We start from the raw sequence: 19,334 nt of genomic DNA on the forward strand, positions 1-19,334 counted from the left end.
AAATACAAAGTGGAAAAGTTAAATACGCTCCGCCGTAGCGTGTCGTCTACACTGCCAAGACGCAAAACTCTGATCTGATCTGCTCACGTCACGTATGTGTTTACGTCACATACATGCTCCAGTACAGGAAAATAAACAAACGTGGGATTATTTCCATGCGTCGGACCTTCAAGCTGCTCTGGCAGCTCTAATAAACTTACAGGAGTCTTTCCACCAAATGTACAGGATATGTACAGATAGTATTAGTGAACAGAGAAGGATCTGGAATTACCTCCATCACATTTTGGATGCAGCAATTCGTCGGAGGCGAGCCAGACGGCTGTGAACGAGACCTGGGAGATCTAGTGATGGTGGAGAACTTTGTGGAAGGAGTAGCTGATGAAAATGTGTAGCGTGAAAACTTCTGCATGCCCAAAGATGCTCGTATGGCTTTAAGTGATGCCGCCTGGCTGCATACAATCCAATTTCTCACACTTTTGCGTCACCGTATGCAGCAGATTTCCTCCCGAAAATGCTCGTCTAAACGAGGAATAAAAAGTGAAGACGCGACGCCACTTGCGTCTTCTGTTCAGACCGTCCTCGTGTAAACGTAGCCTCTGGCTCCAAATGACGTCACTAGTGCAAGGTGCCAGCGGCCATGTCTGGGATATTTTAGCTTCATTTTTCAAGTGGAGACACAGCATTCACTCTTTATAGTCTATGGTTGTAATAAACTGCGCCACCTGAATCACAATGCGAGTTATAGAATTATCGTGCATTACTTTTTGTATGCATAACTACAAACAGTGAAAGAGAACAGACAGGCCTGAGCAGGAATTTGCTAACACATCCTCTCTGGATGCTAGACATAAGTGAACACATTGTAACTGTGCAGTTTACTGATGACTGCACAGTAAATGATTTCTGCTCCGAGTCAGATATTATAACAAATTACCTAGCTTGTCTTTTTAGAGCTGATTTTACTGATAATTGTCATACTGCTTAGCTGAAGGCACTAATTTCACCAGGCTCTGTGGGAAGCCTGTGCTACATCTGAAATAAGATCTCAACGAATAAATAAATGCATCAATAAATGCATCAATAAAAACATCAGGACCTCAGACAGCCTGTACATCTTCCGCCGCAGGCTGAAGACCTATCTCTTCCAACAATACCTCGGTTAAGTCATGGTCACCTAACAGATATATTTGAAAAAAAAAAAAGCTCTTATTCTTTTCTCTTCTTTTCTTCTTTAACATATAGCACTCCTTTAGCGATGACAGTTAGCTCTTAAAGTTATGTATTTACTTGTTTCCTATAGTCTAAGTCTAGTACCATCAGGTTGAATGCACTTATTTTTAAGTCGCTTTGGACAAAAGCGTCTGCTAAATGACATGTAATGTAATGTAATGTAAAAAACATAAACAAGAAATATTTACAGCCAACGTGCCTGTTTTGCCTGCAGGTGATGGTGGCCTAAATGCCTTTTTGTTCATACAAAAGATCCCATGAGCCAGTTGTACAAAAATACAAGTCATAGCCACCTCTGATATGTCCCCTTTGGTAATAACACATAATCATGCCATGGATATTAGTGACTACAGGCCATTACGAATACGTCACAACACTCATAAATCATCGGGTCTTTACGACTGCGTGGCATCATGTGTGTGAGTGTGATCATGAGCTGATCACCAGTGAGGGTTGTCTCTCTCTGCGTCTTTGGCCAGACTCTGCAGCAGAGAGCTCTGGAAGGCCTCGTTACACGACTCAGGGATCAGAAACTCCAGCAGCAGGTCACAGATGCAGTAGATCAGATGCCTGCACACAACCACATAAACAGAGTATATGACTTAACCCTTAATAGGACACTCATTGAAATACTTGCAAATTCCAAATTTCAACCTACAGAATATTGAAGGATATTACATACTGTCAGAATGTGTCTGACTGTGGAATGTGTAAAAGATCATACGGACCCGGAGGAGGGGTGTTATATTTTGAGAAAAAAGTTTACAAGATTAAAGTGGCAAATCTATGAGAAAAAAATGTGCACATTTGAGATTTAAAGTGGTGAATCTGTGAGAAAAAAGTTGTTGTTTTTCCACTTTAAATCTCTTAAATCTACAACTTTTTTCTTGTTGATTTGCCACTTTAATCTAGTAAATTTGCAACTTTTCTCTCTAAATATTCTGGTGGTTCTACGACCTCACAGAGAGACATGGGGACCTCATTTTGATATCCACTGAAGTTACCAAATATAGTTCTTTCTTTGCCCGATAAAGGGTTAATAACTGCTACAAATACAGATGTTTGTATGGATAATATGGAATATGAAAATGTGAAAAAGAGCAGATGTATTGCATTTATTATTGTATGATGTATGAAACTGTGCATGACTAAATGGAAGACAGAAACAAATCCATATTGGATACCTAAAAGTAAAGGGAGACATTTTTGTCAATATCTTAACTCTTATTTATTCTGAATATCCTCTCATTGCACAAAATCACCTTTTTAACCCTTTATCAGGCAAAGAACTATATTTGGTAACTTCAGGTAATATTTTGAGAAAAAAGTTGCAAATTTACTAGATTAAAGTGGCATATCTACAAGAAAAAAAGTTGCAGATTTAAGAGATTTAAAGTGGCAAATCTGCACGAAAAAAGTCGCAGATTTATGTGAAAAAAGTGGGAAAAAAGCAATTTAAAAAAAAATACATATATATGTATATATATATATATATATATATATTTTTTTTTTTTTTTTCATACAAATATTTACTGTATATTGCCCATATTTTAAAAGAAATTATCTGTAAAATAACGCTTGTTTACTGTAATTTGACGGTAAGCATTTGCCAACTTTTGCTGCCGGACTTTTTATCGTTTCTTTTTTTTATAGTGTGGTTAAACACGGTTGTATTATTCTATTTTGTTGGCAGCTAAACACAAAAATATATGTATAAGGAGTATAAATGGCAATACAAAAATATTAGAAATTATATAACTACAGAAAAAAAAACCAGAGTAGACCATTTCTAACAACCTCTGGTGTAAGTTACACCCACTTCTGGTATGATCGGACGGAGATAGATATTTTTATGAGATAAACAGATAGTAGCTTTGCATTACACAACTAGTTGTTACAATGTTTTGTACATTATAGATATGATAACCAGAGAAATAATTTCTGTAGACATTACTGATAAAGTTTCTGAGCTTTAGCCATCTCAAAACAGCAGACACATGTTTACTCAGTCTGGTTGTTGACTCACTTGTTTATGTGATGATCCTGGAAAGACTCCAGCATGGTCTCCAAGCTCAGTCTGTACTTCTCACTTCCCAGCATGTCAGTGATGAGCTCTGCTCGGGCACAAAGAAGACAACAAACTGAAAAGGACAGCACAGCTACAGGAGCCTACAAAAATAATAGATATAAGATAATAAGATTTAATGAGAATTTAAACACTTTTACGTTAACCCTTTATCAGGCAAAGAACTATATTTGGTAACTGCAGGTAATATTTCGAGAAAAAAGTTGCAAATTTACTAGATTAAAGTTGCAAACCTACAAGAAAAAAAGTCGCAGATTTAAGAGATTTAAAGTGGCAAATCTGTGCGAAGAAAGTCACACATTTACGAGAAAAAAGTGGGAAAAAAGCAACTTTTTTCTCCCAGATTCACCACTTTAAATCTCAGAAATCTGAGCATTTTTTTCTCGTAGATTTGCCACTTTAATCTGGTAAACTTTTTTCTCAAAATATTATTTTCGTATGTTTTTTTTTACACATTCTAGCAGTATGTAATATCCTCCAATATTCTCTAGCGTTGAAATTTGCAAGTATTTCAATGAGTGCCCTATTAAGGGTTAAAGTGGTGAATCTGCGAGAAAAAAGTTGCTTTTTTCCCACTTTTTTCTTGTAAATCTGCGACTTTTTCTGCGCAGATTTGCCACTTTAAATCTTTTAAATCTGCAACTTTTTTTCTTGTAGATTTGCCACTTTAATCTAGTAAATTTGCAACTTTTTTCTCGAAATATTACCTGAAGTTACCAAATATAGTTCTTTGCCTGATAAAGGGTTAACAGCTGATACATACCTGGGATCAGCTGCATTAGACAGTCCAGACATTGCTCCTTAGTTTCTTCTCTTTCTGCGGCACTTCGCTCTGGCCGTGGAAGAACAGGCAGCGTGCCGCCAGGCCACACGGCCTCCTGCAGCACTTGTAGGTAAATCACCCAGCAGGGGGCACTGGTTAGGTGGGCAACTCCAACATCCAGCCATCTGAAACAGAGTCAGCAGTTAGTGCAATAGGGTTATTCTGTGCATGCACTTTTTCTACTAGATATCTGCCACTGTATAGAACATGGGTCTCAAACTCGCGGCCCGCGGGCCAACTACGGCCCTCATGACGAAATTTTGTGGCCCTCACCTTGATATGAAAGTTTAATGTGAGTTTTATATGAATGGAACTTTACCGTGTTGTTTGTGGAAGGTCCCTTTATTGCCCAAGCTGGAGCTTTGTTTCACCTGTTTCTATGACGACGTTAACAAAAAGAAAGGCAACTGCTACCGGACCTTTTATTATCTGCCATGTTGTTGTGACTGGAAGAAGTGGAAATGTTATGTAATGTAATTTTGTGTCTTTTTTTTTTTGTAATTTTGTGTCTTTTTTTTTAGTAATTTTGTGTCTTTTTTTTGTAATTTTGTGTTTTTTCAATCATTCTGTCTTTTTTTGCCATTTTGTGTCTTTTTTAGTAATTTTGTGTCTTTTTTTTGTCATTTTGTGTCTTTCTTTAGTAATTTTGTGTCTTTTTTGGTCATTTTGATACTGCCTCCAGCGGCCCCCAGGTAATTTGAGTTTGAGACCCCTGGTATAGAACAAACAAGGGAAAATAAATGCATACACTGTAAACACAAACAAAGTGATTAGGAGAGAATGAAATACATGCACAAAGGGGGAAGCAACACAAACAAGCATTCTTAAATCTCCATAAACCACTGCAGGAGCATGAACATGGCTTACTGACATGCTTAGTGAACCCTAAAACTCCCAGAGGCATATGTCAAGTCCAAAAAAGGAGGCCAGTTTTATCAGTTAATGACAGCAGGACACAAGAGATTAGTCCAGCACAGTTCCCACAGACTGTGCAGTAAGAACAAGCCCAGTGGTAACCCAAGATCCCCAGTGAGACATAAAGTTAGCATTTAAATAAAAAGTCTTGTTTTGATAGGAAATCTGAGAGAATATCATGCAGAAGTCGCGTGCTACAAACCACTTAGTGCCTCATATGCTAGAAAAGGAGCCAAAGGAAAATAACCATTATGATAAATATGTTATTATTTAAAAAAAAATACACAGACATACACTACCGGTCAAAAGTTTTAGAACACCCCAATTATTCCAGTTTTTTATTGAAATTCAAGCAGTTCAAGTCAAATGAACAGCTTGAAAGGGTACAAAGGTAAGTGGTGAACTGCCAGAGGTAAATAAAAAAGGTAAGGTTAACCAAAACTGGAAAATAATGTACATTTCAAAATTATACAAGTAGGCCTTTTTCAGGGAACAAGAAATGGGTTAACAACTTAACTCTATGGAGTCTTGGGCTATTTTGTCCATTTTTGAATTCTTTTCATGTCTTTGTAAGTCATTTTGTGTCTTTTTTTGGTCGTTTTGTGTCTTTTTTTAGTCCTTTAGTCCAACATAAAATGTGATTTTGAATCTTTTTTTTACTTTCAAAACACTATCATGCTCAATAAAGAATTTTAAATGTTGCAAATGTGCATTCATTTCAGAGTACACTGAGACATTAAACTGCATAATTTTCAATTAAATTCTGGAAAAGTTGGTGTATTCTAAAACTTTTAACCGGTAGTGTATATTAATGCAACTCTCTTCTTCATGATATCAGATTGTTTTTTTTTTACTTGTGAAAGCTAAACAGGAACTAAAATGAACTTCTACCTCTCAATGAAGGTGCCAAATAGCAGTCTGATGGTCTTCTGTATGTTCTCAGTGCACAGCCAGCTCCACTGGTCCTTCATCAGCAGACACAAAATGTTCAGAGCAACATCTGCCACAGCTGTGTCTATAACAATATATAACAAAAGGTAAAAACGCATGTGGCATACTGTACAGACAAAACACATCAATGGTGGAAAGTGAGGAATACTTTGTAAATGTCTTAAAAGAAGAAAAAAAAGCAGTGGAGTTTTGCTGCACCCAAGTGGTCATGCTATGTTACTGCATGTTTATTATCCAAGGCTGCGGGGAAAGCAACTCAGAGATTATTGATTATGAACATCTTCAAAGCCAGAAATAATATGCTACCAAAAAACATACAGGCAATGTTTTCTGAACAGGAGGGAGGGTATAAGCTAAGGGGACAGCTAAACTTCAAGGTCCACCGCACACGCACAACCAAAAAGAGCTTTTGTATCAGCATCTACGGAGTCAAATTGTGGAATAAGTTAAGTGTGGAAGTACAGAAAAGCCAAAACATAAAACAGTTTAAAAACAAATATAAAGACATGATCTTTACAAAGTACAGAAATTTAGAAAAGCCTCTGTAACATGGACATATGTAGACTGTAATTTTGTAATATACATAGTAATTGTATTTATGTTTATAATATTTATATATATATATATAGTAATTTACAATATACATGTATAGGTATTCACAATGTAATATAAATTGTTTATAGTATATGTATATATATAATTATTTATAATATTTGTATGTGACTATATTGATTATTCACATATGTATGTATATACTGACCCGTTAAGGGGTAGGACTGGATACGTTTTTTTACTTCTTCCTACCCCCTTTCGAGCTTGAAGAAAGTGTCTGTTTTTTTTTTTGTTTGTTTTTTTTTATTTATTCATCTATTAATATTTAACCCTATAAAGCCTGAACCACTAAATAATTGCCAGAAAATTCTTCTTTTTTTAAACTGGAGTGTTTGTTGAACCTGCTGACAGGTAATTAAAAAAAAAAATCCAAAAACAATAGGGATATATGATTCTAATTTGTATCATATTTGATACATCAGTTCTTTTTGTGCAATTTGTTGCTCACAGTTTGTTTTTCTTGAACTAACAAAAACATATAAAACCCAACATTTTTAACCTTTTAAGGCTTTACTTTCTTTTAACATTTTCCTAAAAACATGCAAAATATGTTTTTCCATATAACACAACATCATACATCTGCTGATATGAAGTTTTCACGCAGCAATGACTGATCCACCAGTGGAACCTGCATATACATTTTGCTATATCTCGTATTTTTGAGCAATTTGTTGCTCTTTTTTTTCTTTCTTCAACACATGTATACATCAGGTTTTTCAGGAAAAAAATATCACACTGAGGTATAGGTCTCAAAAACTTGTGTATCAAATATGATACACTTGGCTTTATAGGGTTAAACTTGTTTTTTTTATTGCTTGTTTGTTCAAAATAAAGACAATCAATCAATCAATCAAACATAATAAACAAGACTGTTAATGAAGTCTCTACCTGTCCCATGTGTTTTCCCTGAAGTCTTCTTGTCTTTGCCAGACTGCTTACAGCTCTGCTTGGTTGTCTCTTTCACATTCGGTGCACATAAAAGTCTTTCCTGCTCCTGGACGAAGCTCTCCAGGCCGGACAGTGACATGCCGTTGAGGACCTACAATGAGCAAAGCAAAAAAAAAAAAAAAAGTCAGCTGTTTCCAGTTTCATACACACATGTATTGATCAGATATAGTGAATACAGTGTGGTAACTTACGGCGCTGCCTTCACTGAAGCAGTATGTCACTTTAGGGTGTAGGTCTGGGATATTGAGAGACGGGGAAATTTTGCTTGGGAAGATAAGCCTCCTGCTTCATGATCCAGAAATCCAAAAACAACAAAACACTGACATAAATACCAGAGAATCAAGATTATTAAGTTTTCTTTAGCATTGTCAGTAGTGTTTTTTTCTTCTTTTTACATCCTGATCTCTCAAAATAAGTCTTGCAAAACATTGGTTAAATATTGTTATTATGATTTTCAATATCATTGATTATGACATTTTTCTGACCTCCACAGAACAATCAGAGGCTGAAAAGTGTTGAACCCCAGTATGAAATGTATGTTTTCTTTAAAGAATCGCCAAAAGTACACAGTTCATCGTAGAAAGAAACTGTAAAAGCAGGCATTATCGTCGGAATTTGGATTTCCGACAGTCCTTGAACGGATCATAATTTGCCAAGAAGGTTTGAAAAAGTAACCGAAACGAAGCTTAGAATTGTGATATTTCTGTCAAAATCACTTTATTCTACATGTCTCATTTAAAATGTTGCAATAAATAAATGGAAAGTAATAACTAGATCCTGTTAAAAACATTAATCCTGCTTCTCAAAGACACTGTGAAGTCATGATTGATTCTGCTGAGACGAAGGGTCACGTGACAAATATTCACTGAAAATCTGTTTACACAGAGCAGAGAGGAGAGGACAGGAGAGGTTGTAACGATGCAATATGTATAGCATGTGAAGACCCAATTTTACTTCAGTATTCATGACACTTGTGGGCACTTTCTTCTGAATATATAATTAACATTTTATTTCAATTTAAAAAAAATAATTTATCAGAGAAATTCAACTTATGTTATTTCCTTTTTTAATGATTTATGTCATTATAACTGTTATGCACATTCTGCATTCTGCACAAAAGACATTTTTGAGTTGTTTACACTTCTAACCATGATTGTGCTGAGGAAAAAAATGCCCTGAGATATCTTCAGAGGTTCAGAGGGTTTAGCCTAAATCAAAAGATTCTGTTCAGCTCTAACCTGGACTTTCTGCCGTCCACTGTTCTTCCATCAGTGTCTCCCTCGAGGTCCTCCGTTGGACTGAGAGGCTCAGGATGAGGGAAAGCTGTCTTCAAGGTGTCTAAAGCATTTTCCATTATCTTTAATTAGATTAAATTGGAGAAGACAGAAAATAAAACATGAATTGAATCTATGAATCTTGAATCTATAATGTTGATTTGCAAGACTGAATCCTGGTAGGCAGATTTTGTTGCCTTGGACAGAGCCGGCTAGCTGTTCTCCTTGCTTCCTGTCTTTATGCTTACACAGTAAAACAGTTTTTACAGTGTTAAATTACAGTGAATTCTATGTAAAAATACAAAAAATACATATCATATTGCTGAATGTAAAATTAAGGCAATTTTCTTTTTTTTAACACTTCAACTTTAAATGTAATGTTTTTTGTTTTTTTTAAGAAATGATTTCTTAAAAAATCACTGAAAAGTCTGGCAGCAAAAGTTGCCAAACACTCTCCATCATATTAAACCGGATATTTACAGTATAATATTCTTAAAAACATTATCTGTAAAATATCTTGCTGGATGTAAGTGTTGGACAACTATTGCTGCAGGACTTTTACTGTTTTCTTTTTCTTTTTGTCTTTTACAGTGTTGCTAAGCTAACCAGCTGCAGATTTAGCTCATATGCATAGGGATTCATAATGAAACATTCTCAGTTCCAATGATAAACAGTCAGACTCACAATATCCACCACAAGAAGATTGCTTATCACCTTATCAATTCTTGACTTGACAAAAGGTTTTCTTCCAAAATATGTGGAACTCTCTGAGTTGAGAGCCAGGAACTCCTGCATGTCCTCACTGTTGGATGTCTCAGGAATGCTGCTTAATTGCTAAACAAAAAAAAACAAAAATATCAGAATCTCTGAAATCATTAAATTAATGAAGTTATAATCCCAGTACGTACTTTAAGGAACGTATCCAACTGGCTTTTACGGGCTTCAACCTTTTCCATGTCTGCGTTGCCAAATAGGAGGTCAGGGAACATTTTCTTTGGACCTTTGACATCTGAAATCCATGACATTGATTACAATGATTGAATCTTAAACTGAAGTTCAAAAGTTAATTAAAGCAGATAAACAATTCTTACTCTTGATTACTTTCTTGACTTCAGGCTTCTCTTCTAAACGTGTTTGCAGATTGAGGAACTCGCTGTATCTCCGGTTCACAGTGTGACAGGACCCAGGTTGTGGAGACCCAGGTTCTGCATCACCAGTCGTCTCAAACTGTAAAAGCAGTAAAATTAAAGTTATAGTTTGCATGTTGTTTGGAGAAGCAGACAGGAGTAGCGGCATAGAAGCTAAGCTCTGTACGGCTGTTGAAGGAGGCAGAAGTACTTTAGCCACATGAAAGAAAATCTGTTTATGTATAGGTTATATTTGGGATATTTTTATAGCTCTACCTTGTCCTTAGACAGCCCTTTTTGACTAGGAACTAGGGTTGCCAACTCCCCGAAAAATAAATAAGGGACACCTCATTGGCAGGGCCGGCCGAACCGATTGCCTTCACCCATCCTGGCGTGGTGACATTTTTTAGCCCCTTTTTAAGTAAAATGATTTTTTAACAATTTGACTCGAACCTGAATTGAATTAGATGCATATTTTTGTGTGACATGAATACATGGAAAACAAATGATTATCCAGCAATTCACTTTTACACAAAATAACAATTAGGCCCTGTTCTTCAAAGATGTAGTGGAGTTTGCTGATAACAATTTGATTCACTCCTTTTGTTGGCTTTTAAAATGCAGCATATATGCAATTGAATGGCCATTTTGGAAGATTATACCATTCCATAATTCCAAATTGGTTCAGTAAAAAGGCATTAAATTCATGTCATAAACACAAGGGGACCTGGTCTTCAAGAATGCACTGGAGTTTGCTAATAACAAATTGATGTATTTATTTTATTGGAGCAGCATGAATACAATTGAATGGCTATTTTGGAGTCATGCCGCTGACAAACGGGCCGTAAAGTGCAATGTAATTGCGCACTAAAATTTAAAGTGCAGATGGCGTGACCGCAGTACTGGAAGCATGTTGTTTCAGATCAGTCAGTCCACCATGGGCTACGGGAAAAGAGCGCCGGCACAACGTGCAGTGTGCTTTATAGATGTTATCACACACTTTTTCCACCCAGGTGCTTCCTTTTTCCCAATCTTCAGTATTTTTGCATCCTTTTCTGTTTTTTTCTCGGAGGGGTACTAGACACATTGCTGCTCGAAGGTGTAGCGCCCCGTAAAGTGTCGGCGTCTGTGTCACTGTCACCTCCGCATGCTGCTTTGTTGTCTTCTGCTATCTTCTCCTCGACCAATGGGATGAGCGTATTCTGTATCGTCATAATCGTGTGTGAATATGCTGTCTGTTCATTGGTCACAGAGCAGGACTGCCTGGGAACAAGTTTACCGTAAGTTTACATATAAAGCGCCCTGTTATTACATTTTCATTGGCATTTACTGACTATTTTTTGACTGTCACAATAATACGGGACAAAGTGCGTCCCTTTTCACCTCAATACCGGACGGGTGCTTTTGTTTCTAAATACGGGACGATTCCGTTTTCGAGGGACGGTTGGCAACCCTACTAGGAACTGAAGCTGTTATATAAATCTTTTCTCTCTTAAAGCCACCAGACTCCTTTGAGGAAAACAGAACTTTTACCTCACAGAACACAGTAGTTGCTGTAGTACCGTTGCCTCGATCGGTTAGTTAGTTTGTGTTATTGTATGACTTTTGTAATTCCAAACTAACCCTTTTAAACACCAAAATCACAATAACAAACTAACCAATCGAGGCAGAGATAGACCAGTGACTCCCATATTCTGCAGAACTAAAATCAAAATTTTTCGCTAAGGAGAAAGAGGCTATCTGGCCGCAAGGTGTAGGGGGGAAAATATTATAAACATAACATACACTTAAATAGACAATGATTATTATAGCTTCTGTAGCTGTGCTCCTGCCTGCTTCTCCAAACTGGGGTCTTGCAGACCGCCATCTACTGTACACTATTGATAAGTACCTCATTAACCCTTCTTTAAATAATCCAAAACATCCCTTTTATGTGTGATAGTCAATACTACATACAGTGGCGGACTCAGAGGGGGGGCAGGAGGGGCGACCGCTCCCCCTCATGCCTCCATGGTTGAAAAAGCTAAACTGCCCTCGAGAGTGCCTTATTGGCTGCCCTTTAACCGTGCAAAAAATGATTGGATGCCCTCTATGGTGATACAATAAATTATGATGATGTACCCTCTAGTGCAAGAAAATTTGATAACGTGCCTTAATGAGTGCCCTTCTAGTGCACTTTTTCCCGTTTGGTAGCTCCGTGGTTGAAAAAGCGCACGAAAGTGCCCTCTAGAGTGGTGAAAATGAGAGAAAGTGCCTTATTGGCTGCCCTTTACACATGAAAAAACCTATTGATTGCCCTCTATGGTGCCCCTTTAAACAATAAATTATGATGATGTGCCCTCTAGAGATTCTATAATACGGTACCACCCAACTGTGAATAATGTTATGTGAGATGTTTGCTCTCATTTAGCTCTCAAAATGCACAAATTAGATGCATTTAATTAAAAATGTACACATTTTCTCCCAGGGGGGCCATGCCCCCGGACCCCCCTAGATGGTTTGGTTTGATACTTTTAATTGTCAGTACCATTTCATTAATCACTTTGATCTGGATCTCCTTTTAACTTAATGCTTATATTTCATCATACATGATGCATCATAATTTGCCGTGCTGGTCAGGCTCCATGTTGTGCAGAATGTACCCTTTTTATTTTTTTGCCCCTGCCCTTCTAACAGTCTGAGTCCACCACTGACTACATATGTCCTAATCACTAGGTAGGAGGTGTCTTTACCTTGACGGTGTAGAGAGTGTAGGGATGTGCCCCTGTGCCACGCGGCTCCTTGGCATTGACAGTCCCAGTAATTTGCACATTGTGGATGGTCGTAGGTGAAGCTTGGACATTGGGGGTATCGAAGTTGCAGGGGGACAGACAAAGTCTTCTTGGAGAGCTTGTTGGGGATTTATCTGGTGTTATACTTGCTGGCCACAGGGACTCCTCGGGCACCACCACCTTCGGTCCGAGGTTTTTCAGAGGACCGAAGCAGCCGAACGCCTCATCGTCGTTTAAAGTGATGCAGAAGTTTTTTGGAGGGCCGCATTCACAAAAGCCTCCTGCCAGGTCGTCTTCGGAGTCTGAATGAAGTAGAGAGTCCTGTGAGATCATTTTGGACCCTGATGAGTGGGTGCAGTGGCCAGATGGGAGTGCACAGCAGTTCACTTTGCAAGGTGTGAGCACACCTGCACGGCAGACTTCTACTTTCCCAGCAGACATCAGGCTAACCATGCTGCTCTGTGAGGAATCACTCTCATAGAGGGTGCTCTGGCTCTGGAGGTCATCCAGCTCAGAGGTACATCTGCTGCTGAGGCCGGCTTGTTCAGAAGAAGACAGCGACTTGCAGGTGGTCCAGGACTCCTGCTGGATCTGACACCTGTATAGTGAAGCTGCAGCTGGAAGCTCACCCATGTTGATTTCCTGTGGCTCTCTGGACCTGGTGATTATTTCTACGATGGTCTGGTTTAGCCAGTCGGGATCGGACACCCTGCTTATAAGCGGCAGCAGCACGTTGCAGGTGATGAGCTCAGTCACCATGTAGCCTCCAGTCCTGGTTTCCATCTGAGGGTATGGAACCAGCACATGTAAGACGAGGTTAACTAGAGCTCTTGAGTAGCTGAGCTCAGTGGCTGCAGAGCTCACAGCTGGGTGAGGGACATCAACTTCGCTGTAGAGCTGCCAGAGGCTCATGCTCTCCTTCTGCGTCGACTGGATCTGTCTGGCTGTCATGTAGCTCTGCAGGTGACAGCCATACAGCTCCAGCAGCCGCTGAACCAGACCTTTTCTGTCCACTCGCCGTGCTCGCTCCTTCAGTTCCATCACTGAATCCAGCATCGATTGCCGCACCGCACGTTCAAACTCCCCCTCCACCTCCGGCAGCAGCGTGCGATACCACGAGGACACAAAGTCACGCACCGCTTTGTGGACGGCGCTGTGGATCTCGTGGTTCAGCCTCCACTCGTGCTCGGGGGAATACAGAGGTGGGTTGACATTGCCCAGAGGCAAGAAGTGTTCCAAGTGGAGGAGGCTGTTTGCGTCCAGTATGGCACGGGACCCCAGCCAACCCCCAAGAACCACCAGGAGACTGGTGAAGACGCAGAGGAGCCAAACGTTGACCAGGAGGTGGAAGAGGATGAGCCATGCCAGCAGAGCTCCCAGCCCTAACAGCCTCCGCTGCCCGAGTACCTCCGATAGATTCCAGTTATTCTTTGTGGAAGGCATCACAGACAGCAGGTAAAAAAAGTGTCCTGTTAGATAGACAATGATGCATCCTGTTATATAACAAGCACAAAATATAAGAACAGTGATGCTGTAGATTCATTGTGTGTATTTGATTTAACGCTTACTCACTGTGGTCATTTATTTCACTTCAATATATAATCACTTCAGCTCTATGGAATCAGTACAATCATGCCTTTAAGTGTGAACAACAAAATGCCTTTTGCACACAATAACAACATCATAAAAAAGAAAAAGGGCAAGTTGAATTTCTTTCATAAATTATTTTTCAAGAAATTGGAATAAAATTATATTTATATACACAACACGTTTTCAAGTTTCTTTCTACAATAAACGGTGTATTTTTGGTAATCTTCGGGAGGGTTAAAATGAGTAAACATGCCTAATAATTGTAGCAACAACTAATAAATTAAGTTGCAGTGACACATTATAAACACATTAAAAATATCCTTACCACATGACAGAACTCACGTCATCATTTATCACTCAAGGGACAATCCTCTGCTACCTGTTAACAAGCTGTTACACTGAAGCTACTCCTTTCTTGCTTTATTCTTTTGACTTTGCAAGAAACCCATCTGACAAAACTTAAACATCTGCTGTACATCTAACAGATGGGGTTAATGTACAGTCATGGAAAAAGTTATTAGACCACCCTTGTTTCCTTTCTTGTTCATTTTAATGCCTGGCACGACTAAAGGTATATTACCTGAAGAATACAATTATTCCATAATACTTTATGTCCTATTTGACGTGCTTAAGCCTAATTGTATTCCCGGGGTATGTTTGAGGCCATTTCATGTCACAAGCAACACTGCACATGCAAAGGCCTAACGTGGTTTCCTGCTTACATTCAAGCTGTGGCACAACTCAGAAGTTGTCAGCTCTCACATTATCACTAAAACAAAAGAATGATGTGAAGCCACAAAGGGAGCCATCTTGGCACTGCTGGAAATTGCCATGAGTGAAAGACAGGTAGGCAAAAAACTGAAGACCTTAAAAATGAGTGGGCACTGTCGAGATATGTGACTCGTTCAGCAAGGACAGTTCGAAACCGACTTTTTGAAGCTGGTCTGAAGTCACACTGGGCACAGAAGAAGCCCTTCATCAGCGAAAGGCAGAGGAAGGTCTGCTAACTCTTCGCTAGGGATCACAAGGATTGGACTGTTGACGACTGGGCTAAGGTTCTGTTCAGTGATGAATCCAATTTTTGATTTTTTGGTTGATGCCCACTCCAGCCAACTTTCTGGTTCAGAGGAAGCCTGGAGAAGCCTACAAACCAGACAATCTTGCCCCTACAGTAAAACATGAGGGTGAAAAAAAAAATTGCTCTTCTTCTTCTTTTCTCTTCTTTTCTTCTTTAACATATAGCACTCCTGTAGCGATGACAGTTAGCTCTTAAAGTTATGTACTTACTTGATTCCTGTGGTCTATGTCTAGTACCATCAGGTTGAATGCACTTATTGTAAGTCTCTTTGGACAAAAGCGTCTGCTAAATGACATGTAATGTAATGTAATGTAATGGATTGGTGATGATCTGGGGTTGTTTCAATGTGGGTGGAACAGGGAAAATGCAATTGTGTGAAGGAACGAATGAACCAGGTCACGTACAGGGCTACTCTTGAAAACAGTCTCTTCCATCAGCTGATAAACAATTTCCTGCCTCAAATGACTGAATGGATTTTCCAAAACAAGACAATACCCATTGTCACAGGGCAAGGTCAGTAAAAGCCTGCATGGAGAACCAGAACATTCAAACTATGCCCTGGCCTGCTCAATCACCAGATCTAAATCCAATTGAAAACCTGTGGAACATCATCCAACTCAAAATGGAGAACTACAAGCCCAAAAACAAAGCAAATTTATTTTAATATTTGCAACAGGAATGGGCTGCTGTGACAGGAGAACAACGTCAGAAACTGGTTGAGAGCAAAAGAAAAGGTGGAATGCCTAAAAGCACTGTTTTTGGCAATACAATGCCATAGCTATGTACCTTTAGTTGTACCAGGCATTGAAATGAACAAGAAAAAAAGGTGGTCTAATAATTTCCATGACTGTACACCTAGCATTAGCATAGCTACAGTCTATGGGGGGTGATGATACTGCAGCTATTAGGAATATTTCTCATTGTAAAACCAGCTGGGAAAAATAAAATTAAAAAAGTACATTACCTGATGGTTGTAGGAGCTTTATAAGACAAATTCAAGCTGCGGGCGATAGGACGTCCTCCTCCTCCTCTGTGACATTACTGTAATCCTCCAACAAAGATTATCTGGGTCAGTCTGCAAGTCAAGATAAACACACGGTCCATATGGACGGCTAATTAGCTGTTAGGTGTCCACTTGACCTGCCAGCAAGCAAACACAGCACCATGTGTTACAGAAATAAATAAATCTGTCAGTTAATTAATAACCCTGATGATCAAATGTGTAGTTATTGTTCCATCATGTCATTACAGTTGTGTTTATCTGGATTTTGTTTTATTTACTGTCTTTGCTTAGCCAAGATAGATGGATAGATAATAACTACTGTTAGAATAATCTGTTGTCTGTCTCTGTGTGACAAACATCACTATCTATGCATGCGTAATTCACTGTGTGTGTGTGTGTGTGTGTGTGCGCGCTTGTGTGTGCCCTCTCTGTGCATGCAAGATGCTTTGATACAATGATCATGTGCTTATATTGTTTTTAAACTAAATAAATTTACTGCATCTGCTTAAACTTCCTCTGTTCTACTTAGAGTAAGATTATATAATCACAAAAAGATATATTTTATGTTTTATTGTTTTGTTGCAAAAATCTGTGTCTCCAATAATATCTCTGCAGGTCATATCAAGGCAGGAGTTTATGTTTTGAAAGTTTTGTTAACAGGTCAGGTCACGGATATGGTGTGCTGAGAAGAAAAGATAACTATCTTCTCTGCTTGGTGACATGACATGTCCACGTATGCAATAAACTGACAAATCAACGGATTGAAAGGAGGCACTTCTGGAGAGTTCTACCTACATTCTTATTAAACCTCTGTTAGGATATAAAAAGGGTTCAAGGGAAAGTAGACTGGTCCAGACCTCATGAACTGACCAGCCTAATGTCATGTCAGGGACGTGTGGATTGAACCCAGAGACTCTGTAACTGCACATTTCTTGACGTATTGTAATAAAATGAAGTAAAACTGAGAACTTGGACGTCCCCTGCTCATCCTTTTCCCATCAAACGATTGGCACAGAAACAGGTGAGGATTTTGTGTTGGAGTCAGATAATTTAATTTGAAAGTTTTCCTCAATGCATTTCTCAACACTACCTAGTCATTACAAACTGAATGAACTGACAAATGAACTGTCAACTGTGGATTACTTGTTGTAAGCTCGCAGAAGCACACGTGGAATTCTTCGACCGAAAAGGGGGAATGTTGTGATCGTACCACAGGTGAATCCTGGATTCATTTGTGGACTTTAACATTTGTGGACTAAATGCAAAAGCTTTCTGATTCAACTCACAAAATGGCAAGTCACTGCCACTTTGAGCTCCTAAAGGAACTATCGTTCCCAGAATGCTTAGCGTTTAAGACCCACAGACCAACTCATTGGTCAAGGGACCTGTGACTCCACATGGGGGTCGCCTGACAAAACAGACCACAGACCCTTCTTCTTCCTCTTTTCTTCACTGCTCGCTGAAGCAGCAATACCTCCAAGGAGGGCACCCTGGTTCACCGGCCCTTCCCCCTCTTCCCCTGCTGAGACCTTCTTCCATCTGAGGGTGAGACTTCATTCAGAATCTCCTTTCCATAAGGAATTCTGAAAAAACTGCAACTCTGACCTTCTCTGCGCATCAAACACACACACACACACATTCTTGTACTTCTATCTTTGTGAGGACCTTCATTGGAACAGTGAATTCCCTTGCAAGGTTATAACAGTTTTAATTTTTCATTAGTTTGAGTTTCAATGTCGTTGTGAATTTTTGTTTTCAAATTCAGTTCGTTTTAATTTAGTTTTTAGTTTTTGGAATGCTTTAGTTTTAGTTTAGTTTTTACTAGTTTTAGTGTTAGTTGTAGTTTTTTGTAATGAATATTTGTTGGGTGGGAGATTAAAAGAGGTCACAGTAAATTTTGCCTTTATTTCCTTTGTCTCATCCATCTTCATTATGTATGAAAAAAGTTGACAAAGATGAAAACGGACATTTTTACCATAATTTTAGTTAGTTTTCTAACCACAAAATACAGTGTCAGATAATTATCAATTTTTTGTAACCCGAACCCTAAAACAAAGTCTTAAATCTCAAAAAAGCCTTTAAAGAAGTGAGGACCGGCCGAAGTGTCTCACTTTGCAAAAATGTCCTCACTCTGTTGGTTAAAAACGTGTTCCGGTCCTCACTATGTAGGAAATACAAGAACGAACACACACACACACACACACATACACACACACACACACACACACACACACACACACACACACACATTTCTTCTCTTTTGTAGGCCTAGACTTGTTAGAACTCTATAGATTATAGATGTGTTAGAATAAATACCTTTTGATTACAAATGCTGTCTATTTAATGTTATACACTATATGCTGGCCTCTGCTGTGTAAAGAATTCATGATTCCTTCAACCACAAATATTAATTTGGTCATTTGATTATAATTATGTTCATACTACTACTGCATCTGCTTAAACTTCCTCTGTCCTACTTAGAGTAAGATTATATAATCACAAAAAGATATATTTTATGTTTTATTGTTTTGTTGCAAAAATCTGTGTCTCCAATAATATCTCTGCAGGTCATATCAAGGCAGGAGTTTATGTTTTGAAAGTTTTGTTAACAGGTCAGGTCACGGATATGGTGTGCTGAGAAGAAAAGATAACTATCTTCTCTGCTTGGTGACATGACATGTCCACGTATGCAATAAACTTACAAATCAACGGATTGAAAGGAGGCACTTCTGGAGAGTTCTACCTACATTCTTATTAAACCTCTGTTAGGATATAAAAAGGGTTCAAGGGAAAGTAGACTGGTCCAGACCTCATGAACTGACCAGCCTAATGTCATGTCAGGGACGTGTGGATTGAACCCAGAGACTCTGTAACTGCACATTTCTTGTCGTATTGTAATAAAATGATTAATAATCAGTGTTCCAAA

At 38.7% G+C, this 19,334-nt stretch overlaps 1 protein-coding gene across 1 annotated transcript; it reads right to left on the minus strand.

Annotated features, from left to right (window-relative positions):
* Nucleotides 1-1,404: 1,404 nt before the first annotated feature.
* snx19a (sorting nexin 19a) lies at nt 1,405-14,180 on the minus strand. Its single transcript, XM_059351987.1, has 11 exons — nt 12,699-14,180; nt 9,931-10,066; nt 9,748-9,848; nt 9,554-9,673; nt 8,804-8,922; nt 7,757-7,847; nt 7,506-7,656; nt 5,946-6,069; nt 4,080-4,264; nt 3,257-3,344; nt 1,405-1,800 (listed from the first exon to the last, which is right to left on the minus strand). Exons 1-11 carry the CDS (start codon nt 14,178-14,180, stop codon nt 1,671-1,673), a joined length of 2,727 nt encoding a protein of 908 aa, XP_059207970.1. The 3' UTR covers nt 1,405-1,670.
* Between the last annotated feature and the right edge of the window lie 5,154 nt (nt 14,181-19,334).

Source organism: Centropristis striata, chromosome 15, assembly GCF_030273125.1.
Source record: "Centropristis striata isolate RG_2023a ecotype Rhode Island chromosome 15, C.striata_1.0, whole genome shotgun sequence".
NCBI lineage: Eukaryota > Metazoa > Chordata > Actinopteri > Perciformes > Serranidae > Centropristis > Centropristis striata.

Bases quoted from the DNA above. Each gene is read 5' to 3' on its own strand.
- snx19a (XM_059351987.1), bottom strand. From the start codon at position 14,180: ATGCCTTCCACAAAGAATAACTGGAATCTATCGGAGGTACTCGGGCAG. The intron at 9,849-9,930 runs GTAAGAATTGTT...CATGGATTTCAG, and splicing joins AGTCAAGAAAGTAATCAAGA to ATGTCAAAGGTCCAAAGAAA. The intron at 7,848-8,803 runs GTTAGAGCTGAA...ATCATGAAGCAG, and splicing joins GTGGACGGCAGAAAGTCCAG to GAGGCTTATCTTCCCAAGCA.